The 22138-nt window shown below is 56.0% G+C and overlaps 1 protein-coding gene across 2 annotated transcripts; it reads right to left on the reverse strand.

The window, feature by feature from the left end:
* Positions 1-3357: 3357 nt before the first annotated feature.
* On the reverse strand, positions 3358-22053 carry LOC120387352 (caspase-1-like). Of its 2 annotated transcripts, none has more exons than XM_039507993.1 (9): positions 21936-22053; positions 14711-14983; positions 13766-13863; positions 12100-12273; positions 11541-11775; positions 11262-11414; positions 8985-9094; positions 7306-7410; positions 3358-5182 (listed from the first exon to the last, which is right to left on the reverse strand). In XM_039507993.1, exons 1-8 carry the CDS (start codon positions 22039-22041, stop codon positions 7318-7320), a joined length of 1242 nt encoding a protein of 413 aa, XP_039363927.1. In that variant the 5' UTR covers positions 22042-22053; the 3' UTR covers positions 3358-5182; positions 7306-7317. The 2 variants fall into 2 exon arrangements, with proteins under 2 accessions (XP_039363927.1, XP_039363928.1); XM_039507994.1 differs by lacking the exon at positions 21936-22053 and adding an exon at positions 18566-18730.
* Positions 22054-22138: the final 85 nt, after the last annotated feature.

The following is a 22138-nucleotide window of genomic DNA, read 5'->3' on the forward strand; positions in this document are numbered from 1 at the left end:
GATCCCTTAGCGCTCTCCATAAGGGTTTGTCTAGTGCCCTTAGCCAGTGTTTGCCCTTCTGCAGTGTTGTATGATGATGGCTGCCTTTCGCTGCAGAGGGGGCTGCCGTTCAGTGGTGTGTAGACGGATGTCCAGCACTTGGGGATGGAGACTCTAGAGAACTAGGGTAGGGATAGCTCAGTGGTTTGAGCATTGGCCTGCTAAACCCAGGGTTGTGAGTTCAATCCTTGAGGGGGCCACTTAGGGATCTGGGGCAAAAATTGGCCCTGCTAGTGAAGGCAGGGGGCTGGACTCAATGACCTTTCCAGGTCCCTTCCAGTTCTAGGAGATTGGTATATCTCCAATTATTACCTATAACTGTAGCATTTCTGAAGATCAGGTAGGTTAGGGATGGACCAAGCCTATTGGTCGTGATGTGTCTCAGCTCTAGGGCTTGCAGCGTATTCCCCAGCACCTTAAATCACTCAGCTAGCAGGGATTCTACCAGTGATTTAGCAGCATCATTCCACAGCTAATGCAGCTCGCTGTGAGGAGGGATGTCAATCACCTTTTGTTTAATTTTTCTAATTTGAAATGCAAAGTGTCATAATAAGAAACAATTATTAACAAATAATTCATGTTATTGGGGAAATCATTTATAATGGTGTCCTGGCTTTGCCAGAATGGTGAAACATCTTGGGAGGAAAGAAAGATGAAAATGAAAAAACAGTTGGTCACCTTAAGTAAATACAGGCATAGCATAAAAGCATTGATTTCATGGCTTTAGAAACAATGATAAACAGGTTCATTGCTGGCTGTGAGCGCACTTTAAAAAATTGGTACTAGGAAAACAGAACCCTATTTCAGAACCGACCTCCTTTTCTCTTGCCAGGGAAGATGAAAATGCTTTCCCAGGGTTTAACAGCAGAATATTTAGTGACTGTCAGCAACTTCTGCTCAGGGAGGAGGAGCAAACTGAGGCAGGGAATCCTATAGTAATAAAATCAGAGCAGAGCACTAATAGCTTATTCGTCCTATCTATGTGGCTTTTGGAATGTCTGGAAGAATATGAACTCCAGCATGATTAAAGAAAGCATGTTCCTTTTCCTTCAAGACAAGTTGCAAGGAAATGCAAGTGGAGCCAAGGTGACAAGCACCCAGCTGTGAGATGCAACCAGCCTGCTTGATGGCTTTAAAACACAGGAGAAGGCATTCACATTCTGCAGAACTGACTGCCACTGAAACACAAAAGTGAGGCTCTAGCCTTTCTGTGCCTGCTAAAATCTTCCAAATGTGAACTGAGTGTAAGTGAAGCAGCAGGAGCTTCTCAAGTCTGGGACCCTGGTTCTGAGAGAGATGACCTTCCCTGCCCCTATTCCCTGCCACTGTATGGACACTCTTTAAAAGCACCATAATAGAGGCTCAAAAAATAAATACCCCCCCCACCCAAAAAAAAAATGCCACCATAGCAGAACATAATAATAAAATAAGTGGAATTTTCAATAAAAAAAAAAAAAAAAAAAAAATAAAAAAAAAAAAAAAAAAAAATAGCATAAGTTCTGGCAAGTCAGTGGAAAAGTATAAGAGGAGAGGAGAAAGAAGATTCAAAAGAGCAACTAGCTACACAACAAACACTAAACATTTCATTTTTAAGTATACCACCCAGTCAGTCAGGGCCACTGGCTGGGGGAGTGTACTAAACTAGCACTGAGGAAAGAAGAGAGAGAGCAGCTAGAGAGAGATTCTTTGCTTTTTTTTTTCACTTTTTCAGGATAGAGGATACGGGAGATCAGCATCTGAGGAACTGTCCCAGCTTGAGGTGTCAATAAAAGAGGCTGTGTCACAAGTTGATAAATTAAACAGTAATAAGTCACCAGGACCAGTGGTATCACCAAAGTGTTCTGAAGGAACTCAAATATAAAATTGCAGCACTACTAACGGTGGTATTTAACCTATTGCTTAAATCAGCCTCTCTGTCAGATGACTGGAATGTAGCTAATGCAACCCTGATTTTTAAAAAAGGCTCCAGAGGCAGTCCTGGCAATCACAGGCCAGTAAGCCTAACAGCATGTGAAGGGAGGGTCAGAGGATGCAGACAGACACAAAGCATAAGGAGGAAAAGGCAATTCCCCTTCTGCTTGCAAAGGCAAAGCCAGTGCATGAATGTTAGGCCCTTTGGCAGAACGTTGTGAAAGGCCCATTTTCAATGTACAAAGGAATTCTGTGGGCGAGACGCATGCAGACACTATTATACCTCAGTCCTCAGGTTCAGACACAGTCGCTCCCTTCCCCACCTCTTCCCTTTTTTTCTGCTACCTTAGTCCTACACTGTAGCCGTTGGCTTAGCAGGCACTGAGTTGAGTTTGATTAGTAAATATGGAGTGTTCCTTGTGGCCCCTCGATGGCAGGAAAGAGGGATGGTGATGACTCTTTAGGTGTTGCTGCAGAAGTGGGTTCAGACAGCTGGGGATTTCGCTGCTTCTAATGCAATAGCACCAAGTGGGGGCTGCAATGGAGCCTGCATTGCAGAGGCTGATGTCCTTGCACCACTTCATGGTCCCTGACGGGCTGGCGTTTCCGGGAGAAATACTCCACATGGAGCCCCAGGTTCTCCTAGCTCTGCTTTGGGACTACAATCAGAGCAGTCTGGGAGGTACCAAGGGCTTGATTTCTAGGAGGGCTGAGCACCCACAGCTGGACTTGGAACAATTTACCAAGAGTCCTGGTGGATTGTTCATCACTGGCAATTTTTCAGCCAAGACGGGCTGCTTTTCTCAAAGCTCTGCTCTAGGAATTATGTTCAGGCAGGCCTCTGGCCTGTGCTCTACAGGAGGTCACACTAGAAGGTCACAATGGTCCCTTTTTTCCTTGGAATGTATGAAATCGAACTGGAGCTAACAGGAACTGCTGGTTCTCGGTGTCTCTGGAAATGAGGGCACAAAGAGGTGCTCACAAGCACAGAAAAGTATTTTTTAAACTGGCCCTGAGATGGGTTCTGATGTCTCTAAGACCTCCCAAACTGCCGCTCCCGTCCCTACACTCAGGGCCGGCTCCAGGCACCAGCATTCCAAGCAGGTGCTTGGGGCAGCAATCTGCAAGGGGTGGCTGTCCGTGTGTTTTTGCCCCCAAGGAGCGGGCCGAATTGCCGCCGCGGACGGCGGGGGCAGTCCGGGTGCCCTTAGGGCGGCACGCGCATTTCCACCGCGGCGGCAGCAATTCGGCGGCAGCTTCTATGTTTAGCTTTCCAGGGCAGCGAAGCTTCTGTCTTCCGGTTGAAGACAGAAGCTGCCGCTGAATTGCTGCTGCCGCGGTGGAAATGCGCGCGCCGCCCTAACGGCACACAGACTGCCCCTGCCATCCGCGGCGGCAATTCGGCGCACTCCTTGGGGCGGCAAAAACAGTAGAGCCGGCCCTGCCTCCACTCATCGCTTTTCAAGAACATGGTGAACCAGCTATAAAAGTAACCACAGGCAATGAGACGGAAACCGGAGAGAGTGTGGCCAGAAATCAGCGCAACCGCTGAGAGGGGCAAGGACACCTCTGGTCCCAGGAGTCACTTACTCCCTCGCCCCAGCCATAGGAATAGCCCTGAAAGCAACAACGCGAAATTCTCCTTTCATCACTTCACCCCATTACTCCTAGTTCTACCCCCATGGAGCACGCCAAAGAACCCTGCTCCCTTCCTGATGGTCTTGCCTTGCAGTGGCGTAGGCAGGTGTCTCTCGCTCATCACTAAGGACGGAAAGGGCTGCTCTAGAGGGGAAAGGGATCGGCTCTCAGCACTGCGGCCAAGGACAGAAGTAACAGGCTTAGGTTTTAATAGAGAAATGTGGGTTAAGCACTAACCCAAATTTCATGGGCCACTTGCAGCCTCGGCACTCGAAGTCTGGAGCCGACACCGGGCAGAATGTGGCCCTGTAACTACGAAGACCGAGAACAAGGTAGCGAACAGCTCAGTGAGGTTGGGAAATCCCCACAGCAGCTATTCAAGGCTCAGCCTGGCTGCCATCTAGTGGGGATGACTTGGAGTGAGCCCAGTTAACCCGGCCTCACTGTCAGGGGAACAGACACAGGCCCTTTCCATTCCAGGGGGTCTGAATCGCTGATAGCGGGAGGAGGCGGCTGCTGCCACACTCCATGTTCCCCTCAGAGTTCAGCAGATGAGCTTTCCCAGAGTCAGCCCGGGTGAGAGCACTGGGTTAGTCTAACCTGGCCGGGAGCAGCCACGTTGCAAAGCCCCACCCGAGTTACTGCGTCCACACTGGTGCTGCGCTCCCCTGCGAGTCGCTAGCGCGTTTGGGGCAAAGCCCGTGGTTCTTTGTGCTGCTGTAAGGTGAGACGCTGCATGACTCTTTCCCAGCGTGTTAGTGGGACACGCCTGTCCTGGGCACCAGGGAGGGACTGTGGGAAGGCAGAGGTGCACAGTCAGCACTCGAGTGATTTAGCTGCATCCTCGCGGCAAAGTGGGCAGGCTCCCAGCCCCAGTGAAAGCAGCACCACGCTGGAAGCCACCCTCAGCTGGGGCAGCTAACCCGGGTGGAAAGCCCAGATGAGAGGGGTTTGTATGCAGAGGGGAGGGGACAGGAGCCTGGGCTAACTGCAGTGAAGACGCCCCTGGTGTTGATATCCCTAATGGGAGATGCCAGCTATTTACCAAGAAGGATGTGGCTGAGACTCACTTGTCTGACTGTCCTGGGGACTCAAAGTCCGGCTACCGGAGGGAATGATCAGAGTGTGAACTGGATCTCAGGGACAGAGTCCTCTGGGATGTCAGTGCTGTAGGAGCTAGATAGCTGGGGGGTTCTGCTGTCCCTCGCTAGGAAGAGCCATTTTTTAGAGATGTGGCAGCAGGACCTTCAGGCTGATGCTACCATTGTCCTGTCACAAAGAGGAGGCACTTCCACAGGGGAAGGGGCTGGTGAGAAGTTGAAGGCACTTCTGGCAGTTCAGAGGAAAGTGTGCAGGCAGCAGGAGCTTTGGTGAGAAGTTGAAGGCACTTCTGGCAGTTCAGAGGAAAGCTACAGGTGGAACGTGTGCAGGCAGCAGGAGCTTTGGTGAGAAGTTGAAGGCACTTCTGGCAGTTCAGAGGAAAGTGTGCAGGCAGCAGGAGCTTTGTGCCAATGTTGAATGTGCAGACGCTGTCCTTCAGGAAGGTGCTGATGCTGACTGCGGCAGGGCCCCCATGGGACATGCTCTGTCTGATCTGGAGAGGAGAGAAAAGAGCGACAGTTCACCAGTGCAGCTTGGCAGCACAGGCCACACAGTGGCTCTTCCTCCCCAGGAGGGACGTTGCATTCGCTAAGGATGCCATGTGTGCGGGAGTCTCGTTCCTGAGCCTGAGCTCCTTCGGGTGAGCCTGGGGAACTCCCTTAGCTCTTAGGGGCATTATACCCTTGAAGGCAGCAGTAGCAGGGTAGAGCACAAGGCTGGTCCCTGCTGAGTGTAAATGCAGCTCTGAACATCCTGTCACTTCCTTCCTCAGCAAAGACGGTCCCAGAAAGAGAGACACTGGCTCTTCCACCAGTGATTCTGCATCCCAGTGGTTCTCATCAATATCCCTTCCCCTGCCTCCCAGTCTGATCCAGTAAATGGGCCATTGCTTCTGGTCTCCAGGGTCAGGAGTTTGGGGGGAGGGGGTGGGAAGAGGCTGAATTTGGGGAGCTTGAGAGGGGGTTTGTGCACATCTGTCTGCTCTGCACATGGGTTTTACAACCAGTTTACACATGTGCCTGGAACTCTGAGTACCCTCCATTGCAATGAACTGTCTTTTGCTCTTCTGTGACTCCCTCCAATGGGTCAGTGCCTTGCTGGTGATGCTGTGCCCAGAACAGAGTGTGCAAAGAGTCAACTCGCGCTTGCTGTGTCATTTGCTTTCCCTGTATTTAACGCAAATCGCTGGCTTACTGCACTACAACTCCTGGCTACCAAAGCCCCACGCTCCCGCTCAGCAGCGCTGCTTCCTGGCTGGGGTTTTTTCACCAAAGGAATTTTCTGCATTTCTCCACCATGAATCTCATTTTGTTATTTCCTGCCCACGTTTCTACACCCTGGGATTGGCCATGTGCCTGTTAATGATCCCAGCTTACTCCTCTCTCTTCCTTCACAACGGCACATATTTGATAAAAGCAGATCTAACACTTCTTCCCACATGATACATTGCTGCTGATTGTTTCCTTTCTTTCCTGAGCCTCCTGCTGGTTTTCCACCCCAAGGAGCATCTCATAGAATATCAGGGTTGGAAGGGACCTCAGGAGGTATCTAGTCCAACGCCCTGCTCAAAGCAGGGCCAATCCCCACATTTTTGCCCCAGATCCCTAAGTGGCCCCCTCAAGGATTGAACTCACAACCCTGGATTTATAAGGCCAATGCTCAAACCCCTGAGCTATCCCTTCCCCCTCATCCAGCCCAGTGGGAGATCATTTCAGCTAAGAGTATAATAAACTCCCACTTCACTATCCAGCGATTGTAGCTGCTGCATTCCCATTCACCACTTCCTTTATGGGTCAGTCTCAGAGAAGCTATTGTTTGTCTGAGATGGTTTGCCCCTCCGCCCCATGCTGCTTCCTGCTCAGAGTTCCATTGCCCTGGAGAGGATTACAGCATTTTCTATTTATTACATTGCTTTACTAGGGATTGAAATGACACTCTGATTTGTGTCCATTGACATTAGGAATGGCAATATACAAAAACCTGTAGGAGAACACTTCAACCTCCCTGGCCACACAATAGCAGATCTTAAGGTGGCCACCCTGCAGCAAAAAAACTTTAGAACCAGACTTCAAAGAGAAACTGCTGAGCTCCAGTTCATCTGCAAATTTGACACCATCAGCTCAGGATTAAACAAAGACTGTGAATGGCTTGCCAACTACAGAACCAGTTTCTCCTCCCTTGGTTTTCACACCTCAACTGCTAGAACAGGGCCTCATCCTCCCTGATTGATCTAACCTCGTTATCTCTAGCTTGCTTCTTGCTTGCTTATATATACCTGCCCCTGGAAATTTCCACTACTTGCATCCGAAGAAGTGGGTATTCACCCACGAAAGCTCATGCTGCAAAACGTCTGTTAGTCTATAAGGTGCCACAGGATTCTTTGCTGCTTTTACAGAACCAGACTAACACGGCTACCCCTCTGATACTCTAACGTAAGGGGAGAAGCTGCCTTTGAAGTGAAATCTCAATCTGCCAGACCCTGGGCAATCTGGAATCGAGAATGGAAGGTGAATTTACAAGCTACATCTGGAACAAGAGCCCCATCCCTTAAAAACATGTGCAGTTACTGGTCATAGTAAAAATGTTTGTTGAGAGACTCCAGAACAAGACACTTACTGTGGGCTGGTTCTAATGACCTGGGAACAGGTAGAACTTTTTTATCATGGTAGTTCTTTCCTTGGTGGGCATCTGATCAGGAAAATCTTGAAAGGAGAACTGGACCTGAGATGGGGAGGAGAGGTCAGATCAGTCACAATTCCAGGGGACCAGCAGCACTTTAAACACAAAACAATCTGCTACTAGAAAGCCCAGAGCTTGAATAACATCGGGGAGAATAGGCAGAATCAAGAGCAGACGTTCCCCTGGGAATCTGCATGATGATAACGACAGCCAGGCTGCACCTCTACCTGCGTGCTTGAGCCACCTCTGATACGAACACCTCACGTGCTATGCATGTCACAGTACATGCTGCCGTCTGTCAGGCAGGCATGCCCAGGCTGCTCCTGTTGGGCCCAAGAACAAGGAACGCTGCTGTGGTCACCAAAACCATTTCTGAACGAACTTTCCGGGGCAGTGGCCCTGAGCGCTGGATGGCAGGTGGAGCTGGAAGGTTTCATGGCAGCTGGTGAGCGAGAGGAAGGAAAAGGGGCTGGAGGGGGGAAGGGCAAGCTCAGGAGCTGGGAGGGAACAGTGTGGAGGAACCAGGGTCCCAGCTGGGCGAAGAAATGGACAAAAATCTGCCTCCACCAGCAGGCTTGGAGAGAAGATGGGGAGAGGATCAGGGCTTGATGCAGGAATTATTGGGTGAGGTTCCCTGGCCTGCGTTATGCAGGAGGTCAGACTGGATCATCGCAATGGTCCCTTCTGGCCTTAAACACTGTGATTTGTGTGAGTGAGACTGATGCAGAGAATGTCCCGCGGTCACTTCCCAGCAGAGCTGCCAGGGTCTGCACTTACCAGCTGTGCAGCGGGAGTAAGTAAATTGTTCATTTACTTACTCCCCCTCCCCCGCCCCACTTGGGTTGTCAGTGTCCCCTCCACGGGGCTCGAGCTTCACTCCCCCGGGTGGTCAGACCCCACTGTTATTTTTAATAAAAGTCAGGGACAGGTCATGGGCTTCTGTGAATTTTTGTTCATTGCCCACGACCTGTCTGTGACTTTTACTAAAACTACCCGTGACAGAATCTTAGCCTTAGTTATGAGGGAGGATGCCCCCACCCGTGGCTATTTGGGGTGCAGCTGGGGTGCACCACCACTCTTCCTGCAAGAAACAGCTCACACAGGGGGGTTCCTGGCTGTGGTCACAAGGAGAGACAGGCACCTCCCTGCTGCCTGGGCTTAGCTGCCTAACACTCTACGAGGGGTGGGGCTTAGTACACCCCCCTCTCATTGGTATCTCCCATTGGCCAGCTCAAGTGGCTCCCCACCTTCTGGGCTGGCTTTTGGGGATCCCATCCTTCGGCACCTGTCTCTCCCCATGCACTGCACAGGGAGCTGGGGCCTAGCTCACAGTGTGTGGAAGCCACTAGGTGGCAGGTTGCTTCCAATTGTCCCTTTGTGGGTCCGGCCAGGCCATTGCCTCTCCTCTCAGACTGCCCTGAAGACATGCACTGTGAACTCTGCTAAGATTCCCCCGGTCAAACAGACACGGAGCATGATTTTAATATACTGTGCACTGTGGATGCCTGTAGGGGAATGATTTGCTCCTCATGGGGCTGAGGACAGTTCCCTGCTGCGGTACTGCTGATCGTTAGCAGGGGGGTCGTTCCCAGTCACCCAGCAGGAAGGACAGTCACCTGTCGGAAGATCTCCTCCAAGGGGAAGCGGCAGGCTTTGGTTCGGAGCTGCTCTATCAGACGGGTGATGAAGACGGAGCCAGTTTTTGGAGATCTCCAGGACAAAGTGTCTGTGGAGACAAAAGGCTGTTATACACCGTGGGGCAGGGCTGCTTCTCCCTCTAGACTACAACAGACACTGGAGACGGGGGGGCTGGGGCTGGCAAAGGGATTTCACCCTTCACAGAGCAGCTGGGAGTTCTCAGTGAGGCTGAAGTTAAGGGAAGAGAAGAGGAATGACTAGGAGGGCAAAGCTGAGCGGTTCTGGCCCAGTCGCTGTGGGGTGGGGAGAGGAACAGGCAGGTCAGGCTGGTAAGACTGTTCATTGGCAATGGAGGGCTGCGAGGGATTGCCACAGACACAGCACTGTGCCAAGCAGAGCCCTTCCTAGCTCAGGCCAGAAGGGGCCTGTACCAGGGTGGCTTGCCCATGGGCTGGAGAGCTGGAGGCCAAGCCAGCCCTGATGACAAGGATGAGCCACGCCTGGGGGGAACCCCAGGGTAAAAGGCAGCCAGAAGCTGCAGGTTAAGTGAGTGAGTCTGCAGGGAGCCGGGCAGCGGGGGGACGGACAGATCCCCAGGGAGGAGGGGGATGTGCCCAGCTACAGCCGGGGAGAAGAGGGCCTCAGGCGGTGGTTTGTTTGGAAAGCCTTCGTGTTAGATGCTGGGAGAGGGAGCCAATGTGCGCCAGAGGCTCAATAAACGGGATCCTTTGAGTTTGAATTACTCTGTGAACTGTGACTTCTCCAATGGCTGCAGAAGAGATGGGACAGCCACAGAGGCAGGTGACTGGAGAGCAGCCTGGGGCCAGGAGAAGGCGCTTGGGAGGCAGTAGGTGGCCATTATGATGATCTGAGCCAGCGGTTTCCAAACCTTGTCCCCCCAAGGGTTCCTTTGGCAGTTTACTAAGTGTCCTGGACCCCCTTCATTCCCAGCCCAGCAGGGGGCCCTGCCAGTGCGACCTCCCACACACAGTGTGGTCATGCTGCACACAGGATGCGTTTTGGTCTCAAAATGGCCTCCTCCATGCAGCAAAAGGGCCAGAACATTGTTCCAGCATATTCGGGCCCTGGCTCAAGAGACGGACCCCGTGTAACCCACGGTGGACCCCACCTGGGGAACCGCTGATTTCCTGTACAACACAGGCCAGAGAACAAATGGAAAGGGCAAAAGCAGAGCAGATCTGAGTCTCCAGTTATCCCCGAGAGGGACCGGCACCTGCAGGGCTTTCTGGAAAGCTCGCTGACCAGAGGGCTTCCCATTCCAGGTCTCTGGGTCACAGCTCTCCTGCAGGAAATCCAGGTCAATGGCCCTGACTGTACTGCAGTACCACACCCTGCTACCCCCACTCTGTCAAGCCAGGCTCTGCTCAGTTCCTTCTGCAGAGCCAGATACGCAGCACTGGCCGGGGTCCAAGAGGCTACTGGAGACTGAGTGCAGCTCCTGGCTCTAGGTGCTGTCAGGAATGAGCCTCTGGACTTCCTGGCACACGGGCTGGCCTGGGCTGACTCCAGGCAGTCGGTTGAGCGGCTTGTGCTCCAGCACCTAAACTTGGCTTTCAAACGAGGCCTCCAGCCAGTGTCCCTCTAATTCTTTACATCCATGTGCAGAATGAACTTTGTTCTGTGAATCAATGTGGAGGTGATGTGTGGCGGGGGTGGGGCCGACGGGTTCGGAGTGTGGGAGGGGGCTCAGGGTTGGGTTGTGGGGGGAGTGAGGGCTCTGGGGTGGTGCTGGGGATGAGGTGTTTGGGGTGCAGGCTGCCCCCGGGGCTGTGGCAGGGTGAGAGGACTCTCCCCAGCCCTCTCTCCCGCAGCAGGTCCGGGGCTGGGGGAGAGCGTCTCTCCCCACCGCAGCAGGGCCAGGGTTGGGAGAGAGCATTTCTCCCCACTGCGGCAGGGTCGGGGCTGGGGGAGAGCGTCTCTCCCCACCGCAGCAGGGCCGGGGCTGGGGGAGAGCCTCTCTCCCCACTGCGGCAGGGTCGGGGCTGGGGGAGAGCGTCTCTCCCCACCGTGGCTGGGAGGTTGAGGCTGGGGTAGAGGCCCTAAAGTCTGGCCAGGAGGAGGCCGCTGGAGGCCATGGTGGGAGCAGATCAGCAGAGCACAGAGAGCAGATCGGGGTTGGGAGGGTCCCCAGGCAGAACTGGATACATGGGCTCAGCCCATTTAGAGCCAATGCTCTCTGTGCATGTCCCAGCACAGCCCCCCTCGCCCCCAGCCTGCTGCTGGCAGCCAGTTACCTGGCGTTGTAGCATGCAAACAGATGAAATCGGTCTCCACGTGGATTCGGCGACTTGCATCATCTTCCAATCCTTCAGGAGGCAGCGGAGCGAGGCTGGAGCCATCTCCAGGGAGCTCTGCAGAGTCACTCACCCACACCTGTCCGCGGTTCTCTGGGAAACATGGGCACCAGTTACGGCCAAGAGCAGGCCATGTTTTCCCTCTCCCACACCCGCATTCCAGGGGGTGCCCTTCCCCTGGTGGCAGGCCACCTGCCCTGGCCCAGAGTGCAGACTCACCCCCACGGCAGGCCTGAATGATGATCACTTTGGGTTTTCCCAGCAGTGCCTGGCAGTTCTTGTTGTTGAAGGTGCTGTAGATGGTGTCGATAGGAAGGATGTCTTTGGACTCATCTTGGCAATCTGTCCCGCACAGGCCAGCCCTGACGCCATGAGACATGAGCACGAGGAAGGTGCTATCCGAGGTCTGGTGCTCGTTCCGAGCAGCAAACTGCTTCAGGGTCTCCGCCATGGCCTGAAAGCAACGTGGGGACAGCAGTGTCAGTGAACAGCAGCCAGAAGAATGACGGCTACTCCTGAGGGCACCGTTGGGGGCGGGGGTAAGACCTCCAGCGGCAGCAGCCAGTGCCCTCTTGGATGGAGGATTCCCATGGCGAGTGTTCCCATCCCAGAGAGGGCTTGGGGAGGGATCCGACGTCCCCCTACTGGCAGCTCCTACAAGGAACCAGCCCCAAGACCCCTGCCAAGGGGGGCCTGAGCCAGGAATGAACCAAGCAAAGGTCACAGCACCTTCCCCAGGGGCCTGGGACAGTCACTGTGGCTTGGGGAGGTTCTGTACCTGGGCGTTTAAGTTGCAGTGGGTTTCCACTTTGTATCCCAGCCCTTCTAGAAGCTTCTGCATCCCTTTCACATCCACGTCAGCCCCATCCCTCCTGCGGAGATGCTCAAACTCAACATTACAGATGATGAGGGCCAGGCGGGTTCGCGTCGCCTTGTCCCGGATGGAATAGATCTGTAAGAAAGGAAAACTCACGCTGGGCTGGCCACGCCGCAGCCCTCGCTTCGGGGGCCTAGTGCACGTGGCAGAACGGCGCCAAGACCCATAGGAAGGATACCACTCCTCAAATTACCAAGGAGCCCCTTCTGCTCCATGCCCCTCAGCATCCCTACAAGGAGACTGTCACATGGCTCCTGGGCAGTGTGGAGGAAGAGGCTCCCCGCAAGTACTCTCTCATGGGGGCTGTTGTTGTGGGGGAAAGGGTCTATGTCACCCTGGTGGATCAGGGCCGCCCAGAGGGGGGGCAAGTGGGGCAATTTGCCCCAGGCCCCACAGGGGCCCCCAAGAGAGTTTTTCGAGGCCCCTGGAGCGGGGTCCTTCACTCACTCCGGGGGCCCCGGAAAACTCTCGTGGGGCCTGGACCCCTGGAGCTTCTTCCACTCCGGGTCTTCGGTGGCGGGGGGTCCTTCCGCCCCGGGACCTGCGCCGAAGTTCCAGGTCTTCGGCGGGAATTTGGTGGCAGGGGACCCAGGCCCCCTGAATCCTCTGGGCGGCCCTGTGGTGGATGCAGCCAGACTTAGCTCCAGTCCCTGTATGATACTGTTCACACAGCCGGAAACATAGCTGGGGCCACTACAGCCAAACAGCCGGGCCAGCTGGGCCAGGGGCTGAGTGGGGAGAGCTAGGATCCAGCCCTGCACAGCCAGGCAGTGGAGAATGGGGTGGTCTCTGACTGGAGTTCGTGTCAGCTGGTGAAGCGTTACTGCAGTGCTAGTGTGTGCGGCGGTTTCTAATGGGGTCTGCTAGCGAAAACGAGTCCGTGAGGCTGCGCAGAACCCCAGGAAAGCGCTGCCTCGGGCCGGAGCTCCTGCCTTCAGAGCGTTTTTAAGGGGCCATTGGAGCATGAGGATGATCTTGGTCTTCGGTGTATAAAGCAAACCTGCCTGTGATTAGTCACATGGGGCTGGCTGGGCATTGTCCTCCACAGAGGAGCCTGCAGCGCCCTCATGCCCGTCACGGAGAAGCTTAGCTTCCTCTTGGAGACTGTTCCCCACCTGCTCGGGTGACCTAGTGAGGGCTCAGAAAGATCTTGCTCCTTCCAAGGCTTCGCCCCCTCCCTGACACCACACAGCTGATCTGGCACTGGGGGCAGCGACCAAGGGATTGGATCAGCTGCCCCAGGCCATCATGCTGCTGTCAGTGCTTCAAAGGTATCTGGCAGGAAGGGGCAACTTGCAGTCTCCATGCAGCTAAAATCAAACACTGTCAGACCACCAAGACCAGCCACTGCTCCTCTGGCTCCACACTGTACAGACAAAGGTGTAGGGCTTGGGGGGCAAAATTGTCAGGATGGTGGTGTCCACCCCTCCTGCACCCCGGTCCCTGGGGCCCCGTCGCAGCGATGCTGGAGGTAAAATCTGGCTGTAGCCAGCAGGCTGTGTCTGAGCTCTGGGGTCTCTGCCGCATACACCCATGGGAGAAGCCCAAAGGGAGCAGCACAGAGCACCTCCTTTGCTTCCTCCTTCTGGATCCGCTGGACGAATTCCCGGGGGCAGGGCTGGATCCATTCCTGAGATGGCGCTTGCTGGGTTTCTGCAGCAGACCCTGGGATCATAAACCCTGCGTTAGCTGAGAGGAGGCAGTTAGTAGCTGGGAGCCACACGTGCTGTCCTGAAATCCCCCCTGGGAAAGGCAGAGGGAGAAACGCAGAACAGGGAGCAGTAAAGCGAGGTGGCTACCCCTCCACACTGGCTAGTGCGATGGGGTGGGTCGGCGAGGGCACAACCATGGCCTGCTGGGGGGCTGGGATAGACAGCCTGAGTTGTCCCTCTCCATCGCCCCTCGACTGCCACTGTGCACCTGGGAGTGACAGGTCATGGAACGTGGTGGGTGGAGTCAGGGCACCCCCGCCCCATTGTGCCATGGGTACCCTGCTCTGGCAGCATCTCCGCACTCTGGGCAGCATGTGGGGCCTGGCTCAGCTGCTGCCCAGCCCTCGCCCCAAGGGGAGATCCCTGCATGAGGAGCCCCGTCCCCAGCAGGACACTCATGGGGCTGTGCTAGCACCTCTGCTGCTCTGAGCAGGAAGCTGCTCAGTCCCTTGCTGATGCCCAGCAGGGAGGGGTGGGTCAGCCTGGCTCTCTAGCTGCCCTGTTGGGAATCGGGTCTGGGGAATCCCTGCGTTTGGACAGAGCAGGCACATCCGTGGCATTGGCTCTGCCATTGCTGTGGCTAGCAGGAAACACGGGCCTGGGCGGCAGCAGCCAGGGCTTTGCAGCTGGTTTAATAACCAGCATGTGCACGTCACACCCCTGGAAGGAGAGAGAGCCCTGCACAGAGTGGGGCTCCCAAAGGCCAGTGCCCACGGGAGAACCCCTGCACAGCCCAGCCGGGTGCCCCGTGCGTGCAGCCCCCCAGAGATTGGAGAACCAGCCCTTGTGGCACCACTCACCCGAGGGGGCGCCGAGCCCCAGCTCTGTGGCCAGGTGGACATCTCTGACGCAGAGGCGCTCGATGAATATTTCGCTGGCTTTGGCACCCTTTTTCCTCACCCCATCAATCAGGCACCTGGCTTGGTCACTCTTCTTACTGTAGCTGTCCTTCACCTCCTCCACTTCCTCCTCGTTCAGCACTCGTCTCTCCAGCAGGTCGTCCAGGAGGGTGCTGATCACGGCCTTGCTCACGCTCTCCACAAACCTGATCCGCACGTTGCTTAACTGCCGATCTGTAAGAGCAGCCACGTGAGCCCCTGGGGCCTCCCCTCGGGCCCTGCCAGCCCTCGGGGTATTTGTACCTGGCCATGGCGGCGCCAGGCCCCGTGTGCATGTACCGGGCTGCACCAGGCAGCTCCTTCCCAGGGGGGTTGCACTAGTGGAGCTCCCGTAGGGACCAGCTGATAACAGCCATGGCCCACCCCACAGCCCTCCATGTGCACCCCACACATTCCCTTCACACAGAACCCCCCATCTCCCCACTCACGGCACCAGCCTCCAGCGCCTGCCCAAGCACGCACACACTGGGCTGACTCGCTAACCTGGGACATTTTTATGAGGCTGCCATTTTGTTTTCCAGACTCGCAGCCTTCATTAAGGTGAGTCCCTCGCTGTTCCCGGCGTGACAAGCCCCTGCAGTGAGCCCGGCCTGCGGCTGCACTGCTCGGCCAGGGGAGACCTGTCCCAGGCACGCGGTGCGGGGTTAGCTCACACCTCCAATGGCAATGTCCTTAACTGTTGCACTTGAGAGTCAAAGGTCCGGTTAAACCTCACTGACGCTGCTGGTGGTCGTGACAGCCGCTTTCAGTCAGGGTAAAGAAGCAATTAAGCTCCCTTGTGGAACCAGAGAGCTGACACAACAGGAGCGTCTGCCCATGCCAGCCCATCAGGAAGCCAGCTACAGTGGTGGAGGGATTTCACTGAGTGCGGGTTGGGGCGGGTGTGCGTCTGACGCACCAGGAGCAGCAAGGAAGCACCAGCCACAGCCACGTTCCCGCGGGTCGTGCGACCCTGAGAAAAGCGAAGAGCTCCAGGAGCTGCGAGGCCGGAGCCTGGTGACCCCGAATGCCCAGCTGCCCGGCTGCGCACGGAGTGGGCAGGGAGTGGCAGAGCTGGAAGGGCTCCGCCCCTCCCCAGAGTGACACTCTCTGGCTTCTCTTTCGCAATGTGGAGATTGCTCCCTTTGCGTTACAGCCTGCCCGCTGGGGGGAGGGGAACTTCGGGCTGGGCTACACCGAAAACTCACATCGGGCCGAGCTACGTCTCCCAGGCGCAGAACAATCCACCCCGAGAGTGAGAGCCGCAGGGCAGGTCTACACTGAAAAGGCTGCATCCCCTGTAGCGCTTAAGTGAAGACGCTCCTACACCGGCGGGAGAGCTTCTCCCATTGGCTTAATCCACCTCCGCACGGGACAAGCTCTCACTGACACAGTGCTAGGTGGGTGTAACTACGGCGCTCAGGGGTGTGGATTTTTCACCCCCCCAAGCGATGCAGTTATACCAGTCTAAGTCTGTAGTGTAGCTCTGTGGTATGCCTGCATCTAGACAACCCATCCCCCAGTGTAGGCAGCACTAGGACAGTGGAAGAATTCTGCCATCGACTTAGCTGCCTCCTCTTGGGGAGGTGGATAAACAACAGTGATGGGAGAACCCCCCTCCACACTGCAGGGCGTGGCCTCATGGCTGTGTTTGAAGTGCAGACATCCCCAAAGGCCTGGACTACACTAAGAAATTCGGTCAGTTGAACTACTTTGCTCAGAGGTGTGAAAAATCCACTCCCCTGAGCGACGCAGTTAAAGCGACCTAACCCCTGGTGTACACAGGGCTAGCGTCTCTTGAGAGGTGGCTGCATGTGCCGATGGGAGAACCTCTCCTAGCCGGGTAGGTGGGACTTCACCGAACCGCTCCAGCGGCGGCACCCCTCCAGCGTTCCAGCCACAGACAAGCCCCGAGTGTGTAAACTAGTGCTGAAAGCTCGTCTCCCAGGTTGTCCACAGTCCAGGGCTCGCCCTTGGGGTCTAGGGGAAGCAGGGAGGGCACCAGAGCAGTTCTTGGCTGGAGCAGCGTTGCCAAGGCCAACGCTGATGGGACTAGGCCCAGCGCCCGCCCAGCCCAGCAGGAGAGCCAGCTCCAGCTAGACACCTACATCCAGATCGAAGCACCCAAGTGCGAATAGCCCGGAGGGCCTCAGACTGCAATAGTCAGGCCATTTCGGGGCCTAAATACCCAAGGGAACGTTGGCCTTAACCTTTGCCCTCGTTCCCCCTTCTGTCAATGGGGCCTGTCACGGGCAGGGCGGGGGGCGGAGGAAGCGCTAACAGTCCCCAGACGGCATGTTGAGCCCCTAGCAGCCAGGGAGCTAGTGGCCCCCGACACCCAGCTTCTTTGGACAAGTGCTCTTTGCCCAACCTTTCCATTGCAGGCAGCCGGGCCTGGCCCCAGCTCACACAGGTGGGCTCAGCACCTGGGGCAGGAGGCTCCCTGCACGTGCAGGTCTGGCTACATCGCAAAGGATCCTTGGCCTGGCCGTCCTGGAGCTCCTGCCATTGACTGGCCGGGTGGGGGCAGCTCCGTGTGGGGCACGGGGGCTGCTGGCCAGCTCTCCCCAGCCCAGTAGGGATTCAATGCCTTGGGCCCCTCCCTCGGGACATGGTTTATTCCTTCAAACAAATCCTTCCCAAAGTAACACAAAACAGGCTGCAGGAGCCCTGCCTGCCCCCTCCAGGGCCATTCCCAACCCCTGCCTCTCCCGCTCCCACAGCTCCGCTCCAGCTGAGCTCTCTCCGCCCTCCACAGAACCCCCCTGGCCCCTTCCCAGCTGGGGCTGAGCACTGAACAGGGCTGGCTGGCCCCATGCCCTTAAAGGGGCAAAACAGGCAGGGATTACAGGGTGGGAGGGGGGCTGGCCCCATCCAGGGGGAGCGGGCAGGGATTGGGGGGTCGGAGCGGGGCTGGCCCCATCCAGGGGGAGCAGGCAGGGATTGGGAGGTGGGAGGGAGGCTGGCCCCATCCAGGGGGAGCGGGCAGGGATTGGGGGGTCGGAGGTGGGCTGGCCCCATCCAGGGGGAGCAGGCAGGGATTGGGGGGTCGGAGGGCTGGCCCAATCCAGGGGGAGCGGGCAGGGATTGGGGGGTCGGAGGTGGGCTGGCCCCATCCAGGGGAGCAGGCAGGGATTGGGGGTCAGAGGGGGCTGGCCCAATCCAGGAGCGGGCAGGGAGTGGGGGGTTGGAGGGGGGCTGGCCCAATCCAGGGGGAGCGGGCAGGGATTGGGGGGTCGGAGGGGGGCTGGCCCCATCCAGGGGGAGCAGGCAGGGATTGGGGGGTCAGAGGTGGGCTGGCCCCATCCAGGGGAGCAGGCAGGGATTGGGGGGTCAGGGGGGGGCAGGCCCACTCCAGGGGGAGCGGGCAGGGATTGGGGGGTCAGAGGGGGGCTGGCCCCATCCAGGGGGAGCGGGCAGGGATTGGGGGGTCGGAGGGGGGCTGGCCCCATCCAGGAGGAGCGGGCAGGGATTGGGGGGTCGGAGGTGGGCTGGCCCCATCCAGGAGGAGCAGGCAGGGATTGGGGGGTCAGAGGGGGGCTGGCCCCATCCAGGGGCGAAGGAAGGAGGGGAAGAGCACAGCACCAGCCCCACCTCGGAGGAACAGGCAGGAGCATTAACTCAAGCCCTGAGGCCTGGCCTCGTGTCTGGCAGGAGCGGAGGCTGCCCCACGCCCGCAGCTGCCAGGCCCCAGGCAGGGTGTGCACCAGGGCCCGAAGAGGGGGACGGAACAGAGCCCAGCCACCCTCCTGCCTCTGCCCAGACCCCTTCACTCACCAGCCATCGCCCCAGGCCCCGCTCACAGGAGCTCTGAGTAACAGAAAGTGAAAGCAATGCCTGGTCCCCTCCTCTTCCTGCTGCTCCCGAAGCTCAGGCTGTTGCAAGGGGAGCGGGGCCCTGCACACAGGCAGGGCAGGGCTGGCCGGGAGTCAGGGCTCCAGACAGAGCCCAGGGCCCAGCCCCACTCTGAGCCCAGCGTAGGCGGCTGGTTGAGGGGGCATTGCTCCTCCAAGGATGCAGGGTTCTCCCCAGCCCTGGCCCAAGTGACAGTGCACCCTGGGGGAGCCCCCTGGCTTGGCCCCCTGCCCATGGGCTCAGAGGGTGCAAGGGGGGCCACAGACCATGCAGCACCTTGGCCGACCCTCTCTGTGGAGCAAAGCTGCTTTTAAAGAGACAGGAGAGGGAAGGATCCCAGGCTCCCTCCTCCCCCACACCTAACCCCCATGCACCCCCTGGCTCCCACCTCCTCTTCCCAGCTGTCTGCTTTCATGGGGTGCGGCCCTTGCCCTAGGGAGGCTGGTGAGCTGGGCTAGCTGGAGAACGGCGTGGCAGCTGAGGCCTGGCACCCACGGGGGATTTCTGAGCCAGGCCCCTGATCAGCATTCAGCATCCAGGCTCAGGGCAGGGAGCTGGGCTGTGCAGTGCATGCAGCAAAGGCACAATTCTCCATGATAATCCCCCCTTCCTTTCACAGCAGTGAGCACCGGGAACAGAGGGCCAGGGAATAAATGACACCTGCCAACCCCTGCGCTTTCATTGCATGTCGCAGGGTATTTGGTGTTTTCCTTAAGTCCCAACTTCTGGAGTCCCCTCAATGCATCAACATCCTGGCTGCCCGCTGCACTAAACTGCGTTTCTAGCCCTGCTGGTTGCAGAAAAAAGCTGGACGATGGGACCCTGGAGCACCCAGAGAATGGAACTCAAGCTGGCTGACCTGAGTCTTGTGAGGTCTAGGCCAGTCTGAGGGGCTGAAGGTCCGCCCCCCAGCTGGTGACAGCAACAATGAACATGGCTGCAGATGCAAGACCCTGGCTCTGCCTAGGCACCAGGAAACCCAGCGTCATTACTAGGTGGCTACTGCCACCTGCTGGCTGGCCGGGGGAGGTCAGGCTCGGAGAGTTGCCAAGGAAGAAAACAAAGCTTGGGGCTCGTTTAGGGGGAGTCTTGCCACACGGGCGGTGGCAGGTTTGCTGTCATTCCCATAGCCTCACTGATTGGGCCCTGGTTACGTGTCTGCTTTGCCATCGCCTTCCTGCCCCAGGCTGGAGCACAGCACACGCTTGCACGGGAGAACAAAGCCAAATCCAAGGGAAATTCCTCCCTACCTCCCTCTTGGGGCACTGAAAGGGAGGTCCTATAGCCATGGAAAACCGTTCCCCCTTCAGTCCCTGTAGGCCCTGCCTCCACTGAGGGACTTTGCTGGCACAGCTGCAGTGCCATTGCCATGCCGCTCTAGTCCCCATGGCGTAGACATGGCCTTAGTCTCGCCCTTTCAGGCAGGTTTTCCAGACTTCAAATCATTCCCATGGCTCTTCTAGGACCCATCCTACTTTGTCAGCACCTTTTCTGAAGTGTGGACACCACAGCTGGTCTCACCAATGCCGCACACCTCGCGGCTCCAACTCGGGATGCCCCTTGTACCTCCAAGGATCGCATTAGCCCTCTTAGCCACAGTATCACACTGGGAGCGCAGGTTCCTTAAGGGACACTTCTCCTTTCCTGCTGCTCGGAGACCCCCTTGCAACCCCCTTTCTGCTTAGCTCAGGGGGCTGCATGAAGCCCCTGTGACTGGACAGCCTGACACTGCTGCTCCCTGGAAACTGAAGCTCTTTCACTCCCATGATAAGCATGGGGCAATAACTAGCAGCAGAGAAGGAAAAGACAACTGGAAGGGGTCCAGGAGACCAGCAAGCACTGCTGCACTGGCCCTAGGCACTCACTGACACCAAGGGCTGCTTCTATCTTCCACTGCTCAGGGAGAAACTTGCCTTCCTACTGGGCCTGCCTACAGCCTGGGGGGCTGAGATCTGAAGCAGTTTGGATTGGGACAGGACCCCCGGGGAGCTGGGCACTCCCTAGGGGAGGAAAGGAATGGTCAGACTGTGCTGCTGCCCTGGAGGATGCACACTGGACTGTTAACATTGATCTTCAATAACCCCTGGAGCCCCGGGGAAGCTCCAGGAGATGGGAAGAAAGCTAATCTTGGGCTAATATTCAAAAAGGGTGAACAGAATGACCCGGGTAATTATAGACCCATCAGCCCACATCAATCCCAGCCAAGAAAATGGAATGGCTGCTGTGGGACTCGACTAATAAAGAATTAAAGGAGAGTAATGTAATCAATGCTAATCAACAGGGGCTTATGGAAAACAGAGCCTGCCAAGTTAACTGGGTATCTATTTTGATGAGATTACGAATTTGGTTGATCAAGGTGACAAGTGTTGCTGCAATAGACGTTCGGCCTGGTACCACCTGACATTTTGATTAATAAACTAGAACAATATAAAATTAATATGACACACATTAAATGGATTAAAAGCTGGCTACCTGATGATGATTCTTCATGTAGTTACATTTTAAACCCATTAAGCAAGTGTTCCTAGTGGGGTCCTGTAGGAATCGGTTCTTGGCCCTATGCAATTTAACATGTTTGCCGGTGATCTGGATGAAAACATAAAAACCTCACGATAAACTTTACAGATGACACAAAGACTGGGGAGTGGTAAATAACTAGAGCCCTGCGCGGATACAAAATTTGTATCTGCATCTGATCTTCAATCTGCAAAGATGATTTGCAGATGCAGATATCTGGATATAAAGCAAATATCTGCAGATTTACAGAGTTCTAAAAATAACAAAAGAGGACAAGTCACGGACACAGAGCGATCTGGATTGCTTAGTAAATCGTGCAACACAGAACAAAGAATTCAATAGAACTTGGGATCCTTTGTGGATCTGGGCCGAATAACCTAGCAGACAAAGGTATAATAAGATTCAATGGCTGGAGGCTGAAGGTAGAGAAATTCAGACTGGAGATGAGCTGCACATTTCTAACAGTCAGGATAATTAACCATTGGAGCAATTTACCAAAGGAATTTAAAAATCAATATTGACTGTTTTTTCTAAAAGATCTGCAGTATTCAACCAGGAATTATTCCAGGGAAGCTCTCTGGCCAGTGGAACGCAGGTCAGACTAAATGTTAAAATAGCCCCTTCTGGTTTAGAATCTATAATCTATCCTAAGGAGGCATTTGCCGCTCCTGACGTGAGCAAGCTCTACTCCAGCAACTTGGAACCAAAGAATCAATAGTTCTGGAGCTTGAGAAACAGCAAGGTCAGTGCACCCCTCATTCCAGGCTGCGCTCACCCCAGTCCAACCCAGAAGGAGACTGCGTCCAGGAGCACAATAGGAACACAGGAATTGCCAGACTGGTCCACTTAGCCCGTACCCTGTGTCGGACAGTGGCCATCATCAGATGCTTCAAGGGCAGGTGCAGGAACCCCGCAGAATCCCTCTGGGATAATCTGTCCACGTAAAGATCTTATCCTAATCCCTAATGATCAGAGACC

The sequence above is a fragment of the Mauremys reevesii genome, linkage group 20 (genome assembly GCF_016161935.1).
Source record: "Mauremys reevesii isolate NIE-2019 linkage group 20, ASM1616193v1, whole genome shotgun sequence".
Taxonomy (NCBI): Eukaryota; Metazoa; Chordata; order Testudines; family Geoemydidae; genus Mauremys; species Mauremys reevesii.

Excerpts from the sequence above, each read along its gene's own strand:
- LOC120387352 (XM_039507993.1), bottom strand. The coding sequence starts at position 22,041 with ATGATGGCCACTGTCCGACACAGGGTACGGGCTAAGTGGACCAGTCTG. Across the intron at positions 11,776-12,099 it reads ACTGCAACTTAAACGCCCAG|GCCATGGCGGAGACCCTGAA; the intron begins GTACAGAACCTC and ends CGTTGCTTTCAG. Across the intron at positions 11,415-11,540 it reads CATTCAGGCCTGCCGTGGGG|AGAACCGCGGACAGGTGTGG; the intron begins GTGAGTCTGCAC and ends CATGTTTCCCAG.